General features: G+C 34.8%; 1 protein-coding gene across 3 annotated transcripts in view; it reads left to right on the plus strand.

The window, feature by feature from the left end:
• LOC149068571 (WD repeat-containing protein 11-like) overlaps window positions 1-13,218 on the plus strand; it is a 52,081-nt gene extending 38,863 nt beyond the window's left edge. For all 3 annotated transcript variants that reach the window (XM_089250382.1, XM_089250383.1, XM_089250384.1), the window contains exons 20-27: window positions 772-997; window positions 3,317-3,398; window positions 4,298-4,552; window positions 5,244-5,410; window positions 7,542-7,734; window positions 7,842-7,922; window positions 9,595-9,733; window positions 12,954-13,218. In XM_089250382.1, coding sequence (XP_089106508.1) covers window positions 772-997; window positions 3,317-3,398; window positions 4,298-4,552; window positions 5,244-5,410; window positions 7,542-7,734; window positions 7,842-7,922; window positions 9,595-9,733; window positions 12,954-13,096 — 1,286 coding nt within the window. In that variant the 3' untranslated portion in view covers window positions 13,097-13,218. The remainder of the gene's footprint in view (window positions 1-771; window positions 998-3,316; window positions 3,399-4,297; window positions 4,553-5,243; window positions 5,411-7,541; window positions 7,735-7,841; window positions 7,923-9,594; window positions 9,734-12,953) is intronic.
• The last annotated feature ends 8,895 nt before the right edge of the window (window positions 13,219-22,113 follow it).

Raw genomic sequence — 22,113 nt, forward strand, 5'->3', positions numbered from 1 at the left:
TTATTATCCACGATTTTCAGGAGCAAAGACAAATCAAAGAAATATTCCAATTTATAGAAAACAAGAATCCAATGGTGATCTGTTCGTCTGTAAACTAAGAAGAGATTCAGAGAAGGAGCTCATGCTCAAATGGAGGCATCCCTTTTAAAATTGTTCGAAAAAGTGCAAAGAAAAGATAAATGTCTCACTGACCGGGACCTTGCTAAAAGAAGAGACTTCATATTTAGCATGTTTATTGGGTAGAAATGATTTTAAAACTAAATATTCAACGTCCACTATCATATGAAAAAAATTAAAAACTAGCAGCCATTAATATTTTCGTTCATCTATTCGGTTATGTAAGATTTCAGTTAAATTTTCAACTTTTTTTTAATAACATTATTAATTTAATTTGGTATGATAATCTATTTATTTTTAAAATGCTTATATTATTGAAAAATTTGTATGTTATTTTAAATCATGTTTCCTTTTTCTTAAAGGCATCATTTTCCAAGCCTGTACAGATATAACGAAGTTTGCATATAACGAACAAATTTACTGTTTTTTTCAACTTTGTTATAAGTGGGTTCTACTGCAATATTAAAAAAACATTCTCACTGATTAATTAGATGCTGCAGTATGTCAAATGATTATTTGAGCTAAATATTTTGTGAATGGATTTTAAACTTAAAATGATCTGGTTGAAGACTTTGAATATCAACGTTGATTTTTCATGACTATGAAATCGGAAATAATTCATGTTCCTTACGAAATATTTTTCATCTTATGCAGATACACCATTTAGCCCGCATTTACTTGCACCGGAAGTTGCTTTTTACTTCAAAAGTTATTTGCATCATTTAATTTCAAGCCAGAAATTCAATGCAGATGTCGATCACCAAGACAACTATTCCATGTTATTAGCTGAGAAGCAGTTGGAATCTTTGGACAATAATATCAGGAACTTCGTTGCTGAATGCCCATTTGGTACCGCAGAGCGGGCTCTGCACATTGCCAGGTAGAGCTCTTTCTCTATTTTCAATACCATCAATTATCCATTTCTTTTGAAGTATGTTAAATTTGCATGGTAGTTGAATATTAAAAAGGAGTTAATTTCATTCTTTTTTCATGTGTTATACTACCATGAAATCGATACAGACTATGATGAAATACTACCACACCAAGCTGTATCGATCACTTTAAAAACATTTTTTCATCACAGAACACAAGATCAAATTAGAACAACGAATGCAGTACAGGGTACTTTTTCAAAAATGTAAGAAAATATGTTTCTTGCACTTTTTGTGGGGACATCTGAAAAACACCTGTGAGATTCCTATTAAAACTCCTAGGGATTGATTTCCACACTAGAATTAGAGTTACTTTTGTAGCTGTGAGCAATATATTCAAAATCTTCCAACATATGCATGATTCATTTTTAAATATTGTGGGCATGCATAAGGTTGGCGATCACTGTCTCTTGAGCAATTTTTTTAAACATCCCTCTCATTATGAATGTTTATTTTAGCATGTTTGGTGCCATTACTGTGCTTGCAACACGAAAATGTGTGAGAAACGCTCTATTTCAAGCCCTGGGAAAGTAATCTCTACTTCTGCGATTCAAATGATGAAAAATGTTTATTTCAAATGAGTTCTCTATAATCCCTTGAAAATGGCAATTTGTCATTTTAATTTTGAATTGCCCTGCGTATATGTAATCATATTGGGGCTTGGAGTTTCTGGTAATAACAACCTATTGATTAATTAACCATTTATAAGTATGATGACCATATGTTTGTGAAACAGTAAATATGGAAACAGGACCACTCAGTTTTTCTTTCCCACATAACTAGTTTCAGAACGTTAAATCATGTTTTTTTTCCCATGTTGCTTTAAAACAAGATTTTTCGTTTCTTTGAGCTAAGATCCTTGTTTTTTATTCAGAAATTGTGAACAGTTAGAATGAAAATGTCTAATGTGTATCACGAATTATGGTACTTTTTAATGTATTGTATGTTCCACAGATCCTTTGTAAAGTTGTTCGGCCTAGGAACTGTGAATATGTTCGCAGGTCAGTTGAAAGAAACCTGACTAAGAATTGAAGAAAGGGACTTTTTTAAACTTACACATGCCTTATAGGATAGCATAGCCATTGCAAAAGGAGCGTTATATATGCATGGATCAAAGTGGATATTATAGCCCAGTAAGAACATTGTGAATTGAGTATGGAAATGTTTGTCTACGAGGGGAGGGGGCAACCTCTGACCTCCTATATAGTCTCATAAGTTGATAACCATAACTGATAACCAGGATGTTACTTATTTTTTAACTTAATAATATCAAAAAGAAAACTTTGGGCAAAAAAATTGATAATATAAACCAGTGTTTCCCAAAGTGGGCAGTATTGCTTCCTGGTCGGCGATGGAATGGTCCTGGGGGGGGGGGGTTAATAGAAGGTAGAGTATAACATAGGATCCTATGGGTTCGCTTGAGTTGGGGGTCGACGAGAGAAAAAAATTTCTGAAGAAGGAGGTGATATGGAACAAAATGTTTGGGAAACTATGAAAAAAAAACGAAAGTTCTGAAAACTATAAACAAATTTTTTCCCCCATGTTATGATATGGGTCAGTCCTGATGATGGGTGATGGACTTAAAGGAATGATGATTATTCATGTTTAATAAAATATACTAAGATTCTATTGAAATAAAATCTATTTGCAAAACATAATTGAAAGATGGTTGTGCACATATGTTGCTTTTGCAATGACAACAAGCAGAATTGTGTCTCTCTTGGAGGTTTCTTGCCAAGCACGCACAAAATCTTGCCAGACATCTGTGACTTGGCAGCACACGCTACAGATCTATTAAATACTTTATGAAAGTGATAAAAATACCTGAATGATAACATTATCCATGATTCTAATAAGCAGCTTCTAATGTACATAGACAATTTTACTACTAGTAAGAAAAAAATTAGGTAAATTAATAATATAGTTGTACTGTGCAATTCTACACTAATCTGTGGTTACACTAATACTGAGTTGAGAGACATTCCTTATGATGACATATGTTATGACATCCATATTTATTATGGGCATCTTTTTCCTCAACCACTTCATTGGGCATTTTGCCTTTTGTGGTCTTGTACTTGTATTTGGGCCCATCTGGCTTTTTCCTGCACAATCAAGAGACATTTAAGTTTGGAATTGCACGACTGTCATATTGTGAGACACCACTGTTCCATTAAATTTGATTGAACTTTTCAATGTAACTATGATCACAACATGTTGATTCAAATTTTCTTCCAACCAATCCAAATCCTTGAATTCTATTGTAGATTATTTGGTGATGAAGAAGCTTGTCGTTTCTGGACAGTTGCTCTGTATTATATGAAAGTTGCCAAAGTAGAGCTTATGAAGGTATTTTATTTTTCAAAGGTTTCAATATTTGATATTTTTATTATGAGAGATACTTTAATAAAATTATCGTATTATCATTGATCATAATAATCATCTACAGTGAATCCTATTGAATAAGTTTCTTGCATAAATCATTTTTTTTGTTTAAGATGTAATTTATGAATTTGAACATTTTCCTTTTTAACAAATCTTATTTCTGAATAGAAAAACTTTAAGTTTTCCTTTTCTAATATGTTTATATTGTATGGTATGAACAATAACTTATAGAAAAAAAATTGTTGTTCATTATTGTATGAATTTATGGCAAAAAATTGTTGAAAAAAAATTGGAAAACCTTCAAAATAAATATGTTTTAGATGGCTGTTACTTTCCAGCAATTACAGTTAAACTCCTCTTAACAGTTTTTTGTCCTGCTGGTGACCACCAAAATTTAATTATTTTTTGTGTATTTGATCCGAATTTATTTTTGATTTATAATTCAGTATAGGTTTTTTTGTGTGGAAGATTTAGGGAGCTCGAGGATGCATGTGCAGATTTCAGAAGTTCTCTCAGGGGAGCATTTATAATTAAATATCTGAAAATCCTTGATTTATATTTTTACTGAATTCATCCAAATTTTGATGTTGAAAAGTCTGTCCAGACTTTTTTTTGTGAAAATATTCCTAATGGTCAGTAATTTTGTTGAGAAATAAGTAATTTTGTAGAAAGCAAAACAATTTAGTTAAATTATCACAAAAAATTTAAATACCAAATTTATCGTTTCAATAATTTGTATCTTGTGAAGCATCCATTTTAAGATCTAGAATTTTGTAAAAAGTTCATAAAACGGGCCCAAATTTCAACTGGAGATAACCCTGCACTTGCAAAAATATTTGCATTTAATTTTTTATTAATTTCAGCACAATGTGGGACATGATTCATTACAAAAAGATAATGAGGAAAAAGATGATGAGGAGAAAAAAGATGATGTGGAGAAAAAAGATGATGACAAGAAAAAAGATGATGAGGAGAAAAAAGATGATGAGGAGAAAAAAGATGGTGACGAGAAAAAAGATGAGTCATCAATGCACTTGAGCAAAAGATATGCCCAGCTGTTTTTTGACCAGCCTCTAGATACAGGATTTGATGTATTATGTGACAATAAAACATTTAAGGTAGTGTCACAGTTTTCATTATTTAAAAGTTTGAACAATTCTGAATGACTTTCAAAGTTTTTCTGATATTCTCATGAAATTTAGAGTAAAGTGCTAAGAATTATTTTGACTGAAAATGTAACTTCAAATTACCATGAATTGATATAGTAGAATCACAAAAGTTCAAAGAGTGCTGGAATTTTTCGAAATTCCTTCTCTATCTCTTGCTTTTTACTTTTTGCCTAGAATGTATTTTGTTTCATTTTTACATTGAATGCAAATAGTTTCAGTTCGAAGAGAGACTTCTCTTGAACGACCGGGATCGAAAAGGTCATAATCCCTAGGCAGGGGTATTTCGCTGCTGTAATTTTACAGCCTCAGGCTATTTTAAAAGAAACCCCAAAAATTATAACTTCCATATCAGGTCAAAGCTCCTGTAATGAAATAAGACATTTTAGAGCATCACAGTTGGAGATCAGGTGTAAAATGCTGGTCCCAGTCTAATTATCACTCAATGTGCAGAAAATGATCATGCTGCTTTTAAGGCAAAGTTTATTTATATGTCAATAAAGAACAGAAATGGAAACTATCAATTTTTAGAAACACTCATGTATTTCATGTTTTAAATTTTTTATGGGTTTATTGATATTTTTGTGAAGTTAGGAGACCTGAATCATTGGTAACTTCAAATTTTGTTTTCTTTACCATGCAGCAATTGCAATTGGATCGTGTCGCTCTTCATATGCATAAAAGAACAACTCATAACCAGACACAGCAGTGTGCAGAGCGTTTGTTACTTCTTGGTCAGACGGAAAAAGCTGTGACTCTGCTTCTGGAAACTGAAGCTTCAAACAGTAATTTCTACACAGACTGCTTAAGGTTTGATCATTAATTTACATAACAAAATTTCCTATGTTGATGCTGGAAGATAATGTCTACCATCTTTCTTGTTTATTTTTTCCTTTTATCTCTCTGCTAGAATGTGAGGTCTAAAATAAAGTAAAAACCAAGAATCTCAACTGCTCTTCATTAGTAAACCTAGCAGGTACTTTCTTCATCTAAAGGCCATCTTGAAAAGTTCCTAAGTCGGACTCGAGCATTTTTTGCTCCCCCTCCTCCCAGCCTAATTTACATGTTAAAATCTTGTATACGCTAAGGCAGGGGTTCTTAACTTACAGCTCGTGACCCACACTTGGGTCGCAGGGCTTCTGAGATGAGTCGTTCAAATTCATCAACAGCCAGGGGCTTTTGAGCTGTGGATCCCGATCAAACTTTATTTGCAGGGGCATCCGATATGGGTCTTACAAATCCTCTTACAGCTAGGCATTCTTGAGCTATGGGTCATAACCCAAAATTGATTCTCAGGGCTTCCAAGATGAGTTACACTTACAGCCAGGGATTCTTGAACCATGGGTCAGTACCCAAGCTTGATTCTAGATGGGTCATTCAAACCCACTTACAGTCCTGTTATAAATGCACTTATTGTGTCAAGGGTTCCTCTAATTTCACAAAAAACAAACAGTCCCATTGGTCGAAAAGCTGATCTTGTTTATTTTGAGTCACAGCTAAAAAAGGTTAAGAGCCCTTGCACTAAGGGTTACCAAACCTTCAACTTACTAAGTTCACACAAGCACCCATGTGTGACAATATTTGTTTAAGATGAAAGTGGTACATTTATCTAGTCAACATATTACCTATTGATGCCTATCAATAGGTCAAATTACCTATTATTACCTGAGATTTTGTTGATTCCTGTAATATATTCAGTCAATAGAGTAGTACGTAAATTCAGTTGAATTTTTTTTGAAGCAGCGACTGACAACGTGTGTGGGAAATGACACTTTTATGTTAGCAAAATGGGTGTCGTGTCCTCTATCAATTTTATGTTTCATTTCCAATCACATATCCCTTATTAGAAAAAGTCTTGGTGGGTTCCACGCAGTGTTCACCTATACACATCTAGATTCATGATTCATACATCAAGATTAAATTTTACTCCTCTGAATTTTGTTGAGGAGTAAAAATACTCCTTCAAATTTTAAGTAATATTTTTAATAGTTCTTATAATTTCTCTCTCTGGTAAAAAAAGAAATACCCCTCATTTTACAAAAATACCCCTTAAAATTTTAAGGAGTGAAATTACTCCAAAATCATATTCTCGGATAATACTGGTTGCACCACATCTATACAGATACAGTACACAGGTCAATCAAATATTAGTGACCTTGGCATTTTGAATCTTATATAATTATGTTTGTATAACAATCAAATACAAGGCCACAAGGGCAGGATGCCCAACAAGGTGACTGAGAAAAAAATGCCCATAACAAATATGTGCGGATGCCATATATGTTTAAAATATGCATGTGTGTACATAAAATACTGAAAATGTGATTGTAAAAACTGAAGACTATATATACATGATAAAATATTATACAATGCCCATAAAATGTATTTATGGTTGTCTTATTCTAAGTATGGATAGCTTCTCAATTTACCTGTGCATGTTATCGTATTTCTTTTTAAACGTGTCAATTGTGTTAGAATTCATGACCTCTGGGGGTAAGCTATTCCATTTATTAACAACCCTGTTAGAGAATCAAAACGTGAACCAGGTACTTTGTATAGGCAGTCATGATAAATCAACTGTTCCATAAAGTCATTCACATTTCGATAAAATTAGTTTTGCCTACTAACCAGTGATCTGGCCAATTAATTTCTCCTTTTCATTTTTTTGGAAATTTGAAGCTAATTATATATATTTTTGGTTATATTTTTTTAATAAATACATTGAAACTGAGTTCACACAATCATGTTCATTGCGTGTTTTTCAAAATCATCAACAAAAACAAATTTAATGATTATTATCTGAAGTAATTAATAATTTGTTTTCTAAATCATGCCAAAAATCGGCAGGAGGTGCTATTCCGTCATAGTCAGATGACTGATTAAAGAATCAGTTATGTTTAATTTTCAATGCATGTAATAACATGTGCTCTCAATTCCATAGAGCCTGTTTGGCAGCTACTGTGCAGTCATCAGGAACATCTCAATCAATCATAAAACTTGTGTCCACAAACCTGATTGCAAGTGGAAGAGTGATGGAAGGAGTGCAGCTTTTGTGTCTTATCGAAAAAGGAATGGATGCCTGCCGGTACCTTTTGGGTGCTGGTAAATGGCAAGAAGCTGTTTGGTTAGCTAAGGTAAATTATTACAAACAATTTATGCAGTTGGAGTTTGCTTGATGAAATGCATTACTAGGAATTTCATAATTAATTGATTGCCTTTGAAATTTTAAATCTTTGATTAGTCTACCCTTCCGATGAATGAATGTCAGGAGATATTGAAGAGATGGGTTGATCATTTGTCTTCCCCTGCTGTAGATCAAAAGGTAAATTTATATGTGTGTGAATAGCTTTACATTGTGACTCATCTTTTTTTTTGTAGTGCAGTGGAACCTGCATTAAACAGAACATCAAGGGACTAAAATAGTTTTCTGTTTTAGACAGGTTTCTATTTCATAAAGGTGCACATTAAATCACTAATTATAGATGTGACTTTTTACCATCTCGTACAATGTCGTCTTAAAAAAGGTGTTGTGCTGTATTTATTTTTATTTTCTTACTCAGTGGGAGCAGATAAATTTTCCTCCTGTTTTTTTTTGGTGAACTGATTTGTATTCTTACTCTGATGCTGAAATGAAAACCAATATTTATATGTCATTGAGAATATCTACTCGATATATCTACTTGATAGTATGACGATGATGCACACATGCACTCCATCCTTCATGCACAAAGGTGAAATAGTTATTGTGTATTAGGTGGTGATGGCATTGCGCTGTCGTGAGCATTCAATGTAGATCGTATATCATATGGTTCCTGTTTTTATGCTGATTTGAAAATTAAAAGCTTGCACGTTGTTGTTTGAGCTTTATTTATCATTTTTGCAAAATATACAGTGAAACCTGTATAAAACGAAACCTCAAGAGACAAATTATTTTCCATTCCAGTTTTCCATTTTATAAAGGTGCACATAAAAATATATGCTGTGATTTATTTAGATCGTTTTAAAAAACTCAAATTTTGAAAACATCTCTAATTATTATAAGCCAATGAGTATTAAACAAAGACATGCATATTATTGTTTTGCATTTTTTCATATTTGTTGTTTCAAATTACTATACATTTGAAATTTCATATTTAATGCGCTAATAGTCAATATCAAACGTTCTCCTATGGATAGCAATAGAAGCAATACTTTTTTCAAAAGTGAAAATTTTTAATATTTAAAATCAATTCAGAAATTGCATACCTTTTAAAAATTAGTGATTGAGATCATCAGCCAATAATGCTTGTGAAAGAAAGATTCTACATCTCTGTAACACAAGTTTAGCTCTTTTTTTGTCTCTATGAACTTCATTTTTGTGTTAAAATTCAATACACGTTACTACTTGCAGCTGGTAGCCATCTCGCACTGAATGAAATGCCAAAACTTGGTATCACTAAATTGTGAACATATAATGTGAACTGAAATAATTCAGTGTTCCTTACTATTATTTATTACTCCCCAGAACTAGTTTAAATGGCAATTATCAAAAAATTTTCAAAAAAACATGAGTGTTTTCTAACAAAAGCTGCTATTTCCATCATAGATGAAATTTTAAATGGGCTTTTAGTAAATTTTGAATAGTTAATCCATTTCCAGAAGTAATTCAGATATATAATAAGCATTCGTCATTTTTCTAAGAAGTGGAAGAGTTCCCTAACAAGAGGAGGACTTAACTTCCTCCCATCCAAAGGACGGAAATTTGCACTTGGCCAAAAATTATTTCTGTAGGTTTTTTTAAATCTACAAATAGGCTAAATATATCTTCAGTTTCTGCGTTAGACAGCTTCTGTCTTGAAGAGATTGAAGAGCCATGATTGAAAGAGCATTAATTATCTACAAGACTATTTTTCTGTTCCATTCAAGACAGGTTTCCATCTCGTACAGATCTCACTGTATTAGTTAAATCTTTGTGTGAGACATTCCCTCACGTCATTATTATTTTTTTGTTGCAGAGCAAAGCATTATTGGTATTGTTGACAACGGGACAGTTCTGGAAAGCCATTCAACTAATGTCAAAGATGACAGAGAGGGCAGCGCTATTTCTTCAGGCTTGTATGGAATTTGGTTTGATAAGTAGGAATGATGAGAACTATATCCTTTTTTGAATTTCTGAGAAATTTAGTTAATTAAATTAAATGTCTGTCTGTCTATGTGTGTGTGTGTGTGTCTTCTCTATAGCCATTCATTGCAATTGTTATTCACCAATTTATTGGGTGTTGTAAAAAAAATAATGAAAATCTAAAAACGACACCAGGGTACATATTACATTTAGCTTCACATCGTATATTAAATTTTGAAACATTTGAATGCTTTTTAATTGCTTTGTGTGCTTCTTGAACTTTATTTAAATTGTGAATTGAACGGTATTTTGTCGAAATTGATGATGGAGTAAAATCTCCCAACAACAGCCACTAACGGGACCATAAAAATGTGGCCGCTATTGGGGAGGGGCCGTTACTGGGAACAGCAATTTTATTTTAGAGGGGGAAAAAACCAAATTTTCAATCTGTATAACATGCAAAATAATAGTCGATTCTGTAGTTAATTCTGGCAATCTTATAATTATTTTTTTTTCAATTTCAATTTCAATTTTTATTAATATGTTAGATGAATGATAACAATATATTAGGTTAGTGAAAACCACCAAGGAGACACCAAGGTCCCATACTGGTTGTTACAATGAAGTTAATTCAATAACATTTCAATTATCATACAGTGTAAAATAGTCACTATTTACTTATTTTTGAGGTTGAAAACAAAAAATCATGAAAAAAACATCAAAATAGGAAGGGGGGTTGGAGGGGGGGGGGAATGTGATTACACAAACACATATAATACATAAAGTACAAATATATATAAATAATGCAACGGTCACAGGGGGGTGCTTTAGTGATCATAAAAAAAACTATAAATCAACATATGATTATGTATGAATTGGACTGGCAGAGCAGAGTTGACAGCATGGGTATTTTAATGAATAATTCGACAGCTGGAGGTGAAAAGACAGGTGAAAGACACATTATAATCATATAATATATGATTATAATATAATAATTGATTAATCGATCTAAATCGCTATTTTGGTGTCCTAAAATTTCTGCTTGCAGTGCTGAAATACACCACAACAGAAACGACTTGGCAAGAAAAACCGATACAGATGGATGGTATACCAGTAATCCTAAATAAGTTCTTTGTTCCTACCCAGAATCAACTAGACTAGTTTTTCTGAAAGTGTGCATCACGCTGAGTGGAGTATTCATTTGTGTGTCTATGTTTTGAAGTGGTTCTTTTATAAGTGAAAATATCCACTAAACCATTATGGAGAGCCACGAATGAAGCATAAATGAGGCATGGGAGTCACGGGTGACAAAAGTGTGAGAACCACTGAACTATACCTTACCTGCTCCACCCATGACAAATGGTTCTGATGTGGGCGGTGATCTCAAACCTAATTTTGTAAGAATGAACTAAGCGGCACATTCTCAGATCACTTCAGTGACCCGTAGCACATTTAAAGATCACTTAAGTGACCAGTAGCACATTTAAAGATCACTTAAGTGACCAGTAGCACATTTAAAGATCACTTAAGTGACCTAGGGCACTGTTCTAGATTATTTAAGTGACCCATGACACATTCCTGCTTCAATCAAGTGGTTTTCAGCACATTTTCAGATCACTTAAGTGGCACGCGACACAACTTCACATCACTTGAGTGGCCCACAGCACAACTATACATCACTTAAGTGGTACTTTTACCCTGTCCATTGCCCTCAATATACCTATCTAGCATCTGTACCCTGAAAAAGAAACCATATGCAGTGAAACCTGTCTAAGACAGACACTATAAGATATTTGCACCTTAAGTATCTAAAACTGAATATTATTTCAGTCTATTGGCATTTTGTTTTGTATAAGTTTCACTGTATAATTGTTTTTTCCTCAGAGTTTGGGGGGGGGGGGGGGTAAACTCCTCCTATGAAAATAAGCTAAAAAAATTATTTTTCTCATGGTGATATACATATTTTCTTTTGACTCCATTTCAAAAGTGGTTGTTGTTCAGAAAGGCTGCCTGTAATTTTAAGTCTATGAAATGCATTCGGTTCCAACAAAATAGACTGTTGTTCAGAGATTACGGTCATTCGAAGGTGGTTGTTAAAGGAGGTTTTACTGTATTTCGAATGCTTTATGGTGAAAATATATAGTTTAGCTTTTTTGTCGGATTCCAAGAAATCGTACATCTTCTATATTCTTCCATGTTTAAAGTGTTTTTTTTAGTATGTCTTTCTATGGTGCTTGCTCGTTTTATAAAATAAATATCTGTGCTATTTATGAAAATAGGACTTATTGTTCTATACCTTTGTGTAGAGTGTAGAATAAAAAGTAAATGTGTAGCAAAAATATGGCAAATTAATAGAAAAAATTGACACAGTTTCCTTTACCTCTGGCATACAGATTTATTTAATTGCAAAATTTTTTTGTACAGTAGAGTCGCGTTTATCCGACCTTCCGTATTATCTGACGTCCCACCACAAAAGAAACAACACAAAAACACATCAATAAGAACTGCAAGTTGTGAGTATGAGCGTAGTCTATTTTTTGTTGCTCCAGACTCTACCACAGCTAATTAGTTACCTCGACTGTAGAGAGTGTACAGAGACTACAGTGGTGCACCCATTTACACTATGACTATGATGATCAGTATATGAAATAACTGATGAAGGCATTGTCCCTATTGTCAATTGCAATGACAACAAAATTGAAGATCAAGATCAAGCACCAACTGTTGAGCCTCTCCGAATTTCACACAATGACTAAGGCTCTAGAAACTGCAATTAAATACATTGAGCAAAAACAAGAAGCTGCAGGAATTGACATAATAATGCTTCAAAGATGGCAAAACTTGGCAGCAAAGAAATGCTGTGCCAAGTGCATCAGGAAAACAGGCTACGATCAAAAATTTCTTTAAATCATCACAGGACTGAACTTTTTAATTATACTGTATTTAACTTCAGAGTATTCTGTAATCAGTCAATTTATTGTTGTAAAACATGATTATTAGGTTCGTAATATATAAAATTTTAACATAGTTTGACATTTAATAGTCTTTTTCTTAACACCTCCCTATTATACGTCATTTCCGCTTATCCAATGTTCTGCCGGCCCGTTTATGTCGGATAAGTGAGACTCTACTGTAGTTGGAAAAAAGTCTTCATTGCTATACGTACATTTAATGAAAATAGTTGTGATGGTTTTTGCTCACCACAAGTATTCAAAATTCATTATAACACACTTGTCCTTGACTTCATTTCACCTATAGAAATTGATTCCATCTTCTTAGAGTATTCCGAATATCTTCTTTCCATCAAGAACAGAACATCATCCATCCATTACTGTGCATTGTTTTCCATGTCTGGAGACGAATCTATTAATTCTGAAGTCGTGAAAAATTCCTGATGTAGCGGGTACATGAAGAATTTATGGACGGCCAGAATATGATAGCAAAGAAAGAAAAAAAATACATTATGCTGTTGAAAGTTATATATATATATTTTATTTATTTTTGTATCTTTACCCCTTTTATTTATAATGTTATTTCAAACATGATATGTCAAATTTAAAACATCAAGTTTTGTTGAAATGAATCGAAAAGTTATTTTGATTCTACTCGGTTATGTGCAGGGTAAAAACAAGAAACTATGTGATGTCGGATTTCGTACGCAATTCAAATTATTTTTCATTTAAACACTTGCTTAACTTGATTATACTCCGCATTCCATATCGCTTAACAACATGTCATGCATTTTATTGTTTCAGACATCTTTTTTTTTAATAGTGTGATAGGAATTCTCCTGATTTTGTTTCTACATAATCAGGACTATGAGGAGGTTGATCTAATGAAAAAGTAACAAGAGTTCGTCATGGTGAAATATACATACTAGTCAGAAGCAACTGCCTGGACCATTTGATCAATTGTAATTATTCTAATTAATATTGAGCCAAAAATTTGAAGTCTTAATTGCTTATTGGTAGCCAATTGAAACATTCATTCAACCTCATTTCGTAGAGAGATGGATGTTTTTTCTCAACACATAAAATCTAGACATTCTGGGTATTATGCTCAGGTGAACTTGGGAAGAAAAGTTGGTTTCCTAGCGGAGACAACCAACTTTCTTCCCAAATTCACCATGTCGTAATAACTAAAAAATCTCTCGATTTGACTCATTTCGTATGCATTTTTTTTGTTAATTCTACATAGTACAATATGTGTATTTTTTATGTGCAGTAAAGACTCTCAATAATCTGGCCATATGCTAGTCTAATTCATCCGCTGCTGTGGTAGTTATAATGGCGGACTCGCATTGCGAAGACCAGGGTTGGAACCCCACAGTGGTGGTCGGCTGAAGTTGGTTTTCTGTGGTTCTTGACTTCCAGACATGAGTGCGAGCCGATCTCCCTGTTACTAACTCTCTCCACAGAGAGCAACAGGCGTACAACGGTACAAATCTTCAATCATGACACTTCACTCATAGTTCAAAAAATAGGTTGCAAATGGCAGCACTATAACAAACATTACACTGAAACAATTTTTGCATTAGGTTCACAACACACACATTCCAACATGTACCAATTTGTTAGAAGTTCCGCAAAGGAATATGGACAATGTGCATGTGTGATTTAGTAGTCCAGCTCATCCTGTAATGCAGTGCTTTTAGGCAAGGAGAAAGCATGTCTATGTGCAAAAGTTAATATTATTTAAATACAGGGCTGGAAAATTCCAAGTGCTGAGTCGTCATGGCGACTAAAAAACTGTTATCGGTGCTTAAGATTTTTTTTTGTGTATTTACTAAATTGCAGGCTGAGAGCAGCACAAAATGTTTGGAATTTATAGCAGCATATCTGCCAACATGAAAGAGGGTCATTATGCCCTGAAAAAAATCAAAAGAAGCATTAATTTGGACTTTTTTATTCGGGTAATTTTTTCTTTGGTGCCTAGATTTTTTTTTTGATTTGCCCAGCCCTGTTTGAAGGGGATTTTCAATTAGCTTCCATTAATCTGGCACACCCTGGTCTGATAGGTGTCAGATTAGTGAGAGTCTACTGTATAGCGAAATCTCGATACAATGATTGTCTGTGGTCTGAGAAAAAGTACTGTTCGAGAGGGATTATCATTACATCGAGAGGCAGCATTATCATCGCATGCTTCAAATTAAAGCTGTTGATGACATCTCTTGTGAATCGGATTTGCCAGAACCTCCAGAAAACTGCATTCCTAAGTAATTTATTTACCACAAAAAATTTTGGTTATTTGATCAATGGATTTTGCTCCTGTGAAGGTGTTTACCACAAATATTGTTATTTTCTGTTTACTACAGAGAAAGTAGTTGCACCAATAACTTCGTTAATACTTAGTGATCAGATGGTGCAAAATACGGGTATTATTAGATACCCCTGATAAAAGCGGAAGAACAAAAGCGTTTAGCGAAGAGCAGTGACGCCATTTGTGATGAATTTGCATATTTTTATGATCAATAGCAAAAAAATGTCTATAAACTTTTTCAAACTTGAATTTTGCTCTTTTTGCAAAACTTATTTTCATTGTGCATTGCAGCAGTGTTTCTGATATTCAAATGTTCAAAAAATATTTTTAGAGAGAGGGAAGTATCTGATATTTTTTTATTTAATTCGGTTTTTTTCTAATTTAAGAGCAAATTTCATAAGTGTCTAAACTTTCGCTGTGCACTGTACAAGAACTATTGTAATGAAAGATATCAAGATGATTTCACGATTACACCACAGGCAGTTTCAAGCAAGATTTGAAAAAATATTGTATATTGATTTATCGTTGTATGGAGTTTTGTTGTAGCAAGGTTTCATTGTATGTTTCTTTTATTCAATGGAATTTCTAAGAACTATATTTTACATGCTGATAATTGTTTGATAAGATGCTTTGTTTAAAAAAAAAAATAAGACGAGTTCTGCTTGAGACATCAGGGTATATTTTATAGAATGATACTTGTATTGAAAACATTCGATTAAAGGGGAGGGAGGATTTTAAAGTAGAATTTATTTCATAGCCTCGAAAGTTTGTTTAATTGCTGACGAAAGACATCTGCTTTTTTTGTGAATGATTTGGTTTTATTCTACATGTCAAACTGCAATCTATTCAAAATCCAAGACCTAGCTCTTTTGTATACTTGTTTGTAGCACCATCTATTTGATATCGAAGGTACTAAATAGAATTAAGTGACACTTAAATTCCCCTATAATGAGTTGTTGGCTCATCTCCATTGGAGGTTTTTACCTCGGAACGTTTTTTAAACATGAGCAGAGAAGGGGGGGGGGAGGGGTGAAAGCTGCCATATATATATATAATTGTATTTAAAAAATGGTGAAATCAAAACTTGAATGAAAGTTACAGGGCTGTTACTAATGAGTAGGGTGACAGAATGGCACAGCGATTGTTTGCTGAAATCAGTTTTATGCAGTTTTTCAACTTCAAGACAAGAATACGAGCCGGCCTCCCATTTGGAAAAATTGTTGCTGCAGAGAGCAGGAACACGTGAAAATTCAAGAATTTGCAGTGTTCACTTCAAGATATGAAGACAGATGGCAGCACCATATAAAACAAGCATAAATCTAATGTAAATATGTTAGGGGTCACACACATATATATACACACACACACACACAACACATTTCTGCATGCACTCTTCACTCTTGAAATGGAAGGGGGGCAGATGTCCACCTTCTCCCTCCACCTATGTCAATAATACTAAATTCTCACTGTAGGGGAGGGGCAATCACCGCCTATGGTCCTGGATGGCAAATTTTAAGAGAAACAAACTCCATTATAAAATCATAGATTTTTACAGTGAGGGGATTACCAAAATTATGTTTACCTGTTTCCCAAAAGAAATCAGTTACAACCCTAATCAGTACATTAAAGCTTATGGCATTGCCACAACTAAGGAGGAGCAGGTGGGTTTGGTGCCCTGGGCGCCAAGTTATCCTTTATTCCTTTCATCGCTCATCTGACATTGGTGGTGCACAACCATGGATGCTTATTCTGGCTGACATTGTGGTAGCTGACAACTAACAGTGACAGCTACCTTCATCAACTGATACTTTTTACCCACAATTTTCCATTTTAATTTAATGACAGCTTTTTGTTCTCCACTTATGTCAAAAAAGGTAAATAATCTCAAGGGGAGGGGAAACAGCAAATAACTTGAAAGGCAAATATAATTGAACTCCATCATAGCACCCTCGATTTAGCAGAAATTTTCAGTAAAAAAAATTATAATTTGGGATTACACAGGGTTAACCACTATTCAACATGACGCCAAACTTGATACATCAAAATTCTGCACGACAAATGGTGGCATTAAATCAGTCCGACTGTATTTGGGAATTTAGATGTTTCACTGTGTTTAGTGCCATCAGTGTTGAATAGATGGCACAATAAACATGACTACAGAAAATTGATAACAGGAACTTTTTGTGCAGACAGTATAGGTTAATGAACTGAAGCATCTCAACTAATTTATTGAATAATCCGGAACAGTGCGCTTTTAAAATATTTTTTTTCTTATGTAAATTTTCAAAATTGAATCATATATTCCAATCATGATATTGAATATAAATTTTTGTAATTTTTTTATAAGAATTTTATGTATGAAAGAATTTGCAATTTTTTATGTATAGCTAGTAATGTAGTGCAATATTTCTATGTACATAAGTTTTTTTTGCAACACTTCTAGTCTATATAATTTAATTAAATAATTTACAAAATGTATTTGTGTTATATGGATATAAATGCAGTTGATGCTTGTTACGACAACCATTATAGCGACCAATACAGCAGGTCTCAAATATTTTCTCATATCCGCCATGCAGGAAGCATCATGGGCCCCTGGGCCAAGTGATTTTTCTGAGCTCTACCTGGCAAATTCTCTAAAAATTCAACTACTTCTCATTTCTTCCCCCCCCCCATTTTTTTGTCCAAAATTTTTTCAAAAAAAAATTCAAAATCTGTCATTGATGGTTTAAAGATAAAGTGTTGTTTCTCCTACAGAAAACCTGTTGCTTGAACAGTGCCATCACCGGAAACTTCTCACATGGTGACTCAATCCCACTTCCTACATGCGATTGATTTTTTCTCTCTCCAAATTTTATTTGTGCAATTTCTCAATGGGAGAATATACAAGCAAGTTAACTTGTATTTTCCTACATGCAGTGAAAAATAAATGAAGGTTTTGGCTATAAAAGTGAAAATTAGTGGTTACCACATGGTGGTCAGACATTTGAGGGTGGAGATTGCGATTTTTTGCTCTAGTGTCTGCCGATTTTCTACCGTGTCACACGAGGAGAGAGTAAAATTATCAAATGAGAAGGAATCATTTCACAGGTTATGTCACATGAGAACAGAAAAAAAACCCATTTCCTGGAGAAGATGTCCCTGGAAAATCGATGTGTTCTTGTATCTCAAAAATTAGATACCATAATGTTCCCTTAGTCAGACGAATTGTTGCAACAATATGGACACTGTGAATTGAAAAAAATGTGCGAATTATTTGGTCTCCCTAAAGAAACAGCATATTCTGAATAAAAAATTCGCAAACATTATATACGCAAATTTTATACCATCAAATGTATTTGTAATGACTGTTGGACATGATGAGAACTATATTATAAATTCTATTGACCATTCAACAAGCAATGCCGAGATAGAGTATGAAGTAAAACCCATCATATATAATGTATATCAGCAATAGATCAAGCTCTATGAAAAAAGATGCATTTAGAAAGTTTTCATAAAAAATGCAAAAATATGGTTTATAGAGGATTTTGATCTTGAAGAAAGGTTACAGTTGTGGTGGCAGGATTCATAGGCGGAGATTGACTTGGAAGTCTGGGGGGGGGCACGATGATGATGATGCCAGCTCATATATACATTAGATCAGTCGACTCCACCTTTGACGCTGGGCCCCCCCCCGTATTGCCGCCCATAGCAGGATTCTATTTGAAGCAGGCGTCTGTACCTTAATCCTTTAAGCGGCCCAGCAAAAATTACTAAACCCCCCCCCCCCCCAAAAGACCATACTTTCTTTTGTACAAGTAAACTTTCTTCTGATTGAGAAATCTACTTTATAAAATATCGGAGATTGTCAATACTAAAATTAGAGACTTGTAAGGATGTGAGATATCTCATTAATGCCACTTAAACGATTGAAGATTATCTACTGTGTATACAGGGTGTCCTGTAAGTGATAATGTGTCCTTCATCTCACCAAGCATTCGTCGTAGAGGTATAATTTCAATGAAAAAATGTGCAAAAGGCATTGAGAAATTACCCTGTGCCAGTTTTGAGATTGAAAATACGGTGTGTAATAAAATAGAAAATCTATAGAAATTTTTATACGATCCCTCTGTCTTCTAATTTCCAATTAGAAAGCTGTTGCACTGTTTCTCCTGATGCGAACAAAAAATTCTACGTTTCTAAGTGCAATATTCTAATTCAAAAATTGGCAAAGAGTTGGGAAAGAACAACATGAATGAGGGAAAGGAGTGTTATACTCCTCAGTCTTTGCTGTTGTTCCATAACGTTCCTCAGATTTTTGAATTCAAATATCTTAGCGAATATTGCACTTAGAAGCGAGGAATTTTTTTTGTAGGACTCGGGAGATACAGGGTAACAACTTCAACTTTTTAATTGAAAGTTCGAAGACAAGGAGGAATATTTAAAAATTTAGATTTTTACTTTGTGATACAATGTATATTCACTCAAAACTGGTACAGGGTAATTTTTGAATGCATTTTGAGCATTTTTAAATTGGAATCATACGGTTGATGAGATAAAGGCTGCATTAGTACTTACAGGACACCCTGTATATTTCAGTTAATGTGTGCATACTTATGATAAATAGATAAAAAAACGGGTGAGTGGAACCATTTTCTATTTAGTTTAATATGAAAGTGATATCTGTGTGGGGATCCACCAATGTTGAACATGTTTTTTTTTGTGAGGGGATTTTTGCTCACTTTTGTGAGTGGCCACTTGATTTAGCAAATATAGTCACTACTATTTCGCCAAATACCAACTCTGGCCGTATCCAGGGTTTGAAAGAAAATCTCAGGATGCGAAAAAAGTAGTAGCCACTTTCGCAAAAATGCATACACGAGGTACACAACGAGTACACATCCAACCATCAATCATTACATTAGGGGGTTATTCAAGTATGACATCAGCATCGGGGGGGGGTTTCGGATTTGCTGACTTTTGATGAGAAGGGGTTTGAAGGTTGCTGACGTCATCAACCACCCTTTTTGAAGGTATGAAATATTCTGAGCTGCTGACGAAATTTTGCTGACAAGGGGTGGAGGGGTCAAAAATGGCTAAAAATCTGCTGACGTAATACTTGAATGGCCCCTTAGCATTGTATCATTTTGCTAAAGTTTCCCCTCTTTTCGCTTTTTTGCGAAAGGAATTTTTTATCCAGCTTAAACCCTGGCCATATCGCTATACTGCAATTTACTGCCATTAATGAGATGGGTTGAAAATGAAGGCGCTGTCTATCAGTGGTTGCCTCAAGTTCATTAGGGAAAATATCTTTACTATATCCTCCCTCGGATTCGAACCCGGGGCCGTGACAGCGACCTTCACGGTGGTAGACCTTACCACCACGCCACTCGGGCGCAATCTAGTCACCACTGGCCTGTAACGTATCGGGATCCGATCCCTCTACGTTAATGGTGATCTTGTCGTTATGTGGGAAATTCCTTCTTATTTTAGACCCCAGGGACCTCTCAGTTACCGGAAACCACCCGAGGACCCACTGGCGAACCGGTAAGGGCCAGAATGTTCGATTAGTTCGGCAGTCGGCGGGTGGGGTCTTTCGGCTGTCGAACGAGAACGGGCCAGAGGTCGGGCTACTGATGTCCCACATAAATTAATTTCCCTCATGACGACGATGCCGCTATTTTCGTGGAGGGGTTTGATCCAATATATGTATAGTTGGGCGAGGCTTAGCCCAGTTTAAATTATTTTTATTGAAGAACCTCCCGGGGGAGTTGTTGCAAGTCTCGTTGTGCGGATACGAAAATATAGTGTTGTACTCACTTATTTTCGGCGGGGGGCTGCAGACCTCCGTCGGAACAATTCATTTCATATTGTTATGTTAGTAATGTTTACATAATCGGGAGAGTCTGATCAGCTCTCCGGATTATGTCATGTTGCCAGATTCCAATGTAATTAAATTGTAATGTTTATAATAGTGACGCATGAATATGCAAATTCGATAATTTTGTTGAGGCGAAAAGGCCATGCGAGGACATGTGGTCCCAAACTTCTTGTAAAAGGGGAGTATAAATTCCTCCCTCTTTGTCTCTCACATTGCGTTCGTCTAATCTTGTTCTGTTCAACTGAAGCCCTCTAGTAGGACGGTTCAGCGTCTTACTACCGTATCTATTGGCCTTAGGCTGAATTGTTAAAATGCAATAATCTACATTATTTGAATCCGTTTTCCGGCAGGTCCGGAATCAAAATATAAAACATCTTCACAGTCAAAATTCTTCATTGCTGATCGAGGTGGTCCGGCCCTCAACCGAGAGGCCCCCGGAGCTGATCAAGGTGGTCCAGCCCTCAACCGAGAGGCCCCCGGAGCTGATCAAGGTGGTTCGGTTCGGCCCTCAACCGAGAGGCCCCCAGAGCTGACCAAGGTGGTTCGGCCCTCAACCGAGAGGCCCCCTGGAGCTGGTCAAGGTGGTCTGGCCCTCAACCGAGAGGCCCCCAGGAACTGATCAAGGTGTTCCGGTTCTCAACTGAGAAAACTCCTCTGGTATTTACGGAAAAGCTAACAACATCGGATGTCCGATCGCTGCACAGGTTGACTGTTGTTGATCATCAATTGGTGAGCCAGTATCTTTACTGCTAGTGTCAAATAGAGGGCTCCAAGATATACTAATCCATTGTTAAAATTAACTAACCCATATAATTAATTGAATAAATAATAATATTTCATGCGAAAGTTTGTTTCTAATTATTTTCCACTTGTCGTTTGCCACTTTATTGCTGGATATTTCGAACCGGGCAAGCAACTCCCATAAGGGACGTTGCAGGCCACTAGGGAAAAGTTTTTAATTTTCATCTCTAGTATTGGCCATACACTATATTTTCATTAGTACAATGCTCATTCATACCCTATTAGATTTACGTACTTGAATTATATTTTACTTTCATTGCATCATAACATGAATTTTTTTTTATTGAGGTCAATAGAATATACAATTTTCTGGAGAAGCTAAACTTGAAAAAAAATTTTAAATGTTCGATATATAACGGACCTCTTAATATATTTGTTTTCTGTGTAGCGAATGGCAACTATTTCCCTATGAGCGAGCGTTGTATTTAACGTTATCAGTTGTTTGCGATTTAAAAACTGAAATCTAATCTGGGGAGGTTACTCAAAAAT

This window comes from Pholcus phalangioides, unplaced genomic scaffold, assembly GCF_987345545.1.
Source record: "Pholcus phalangioides strain wild (caught in Gottingen) unplaced genomic scaffold, Ppha-v1.0 ptg000024l_1, whole genome shotgun sequence".
NCBI classification, from domain to species: Eukaryota; Metazoa; Arthropoda; class Arachnida; order Araneae; family Pholcidae; genus Pholcus; species Pholcus phalangioides.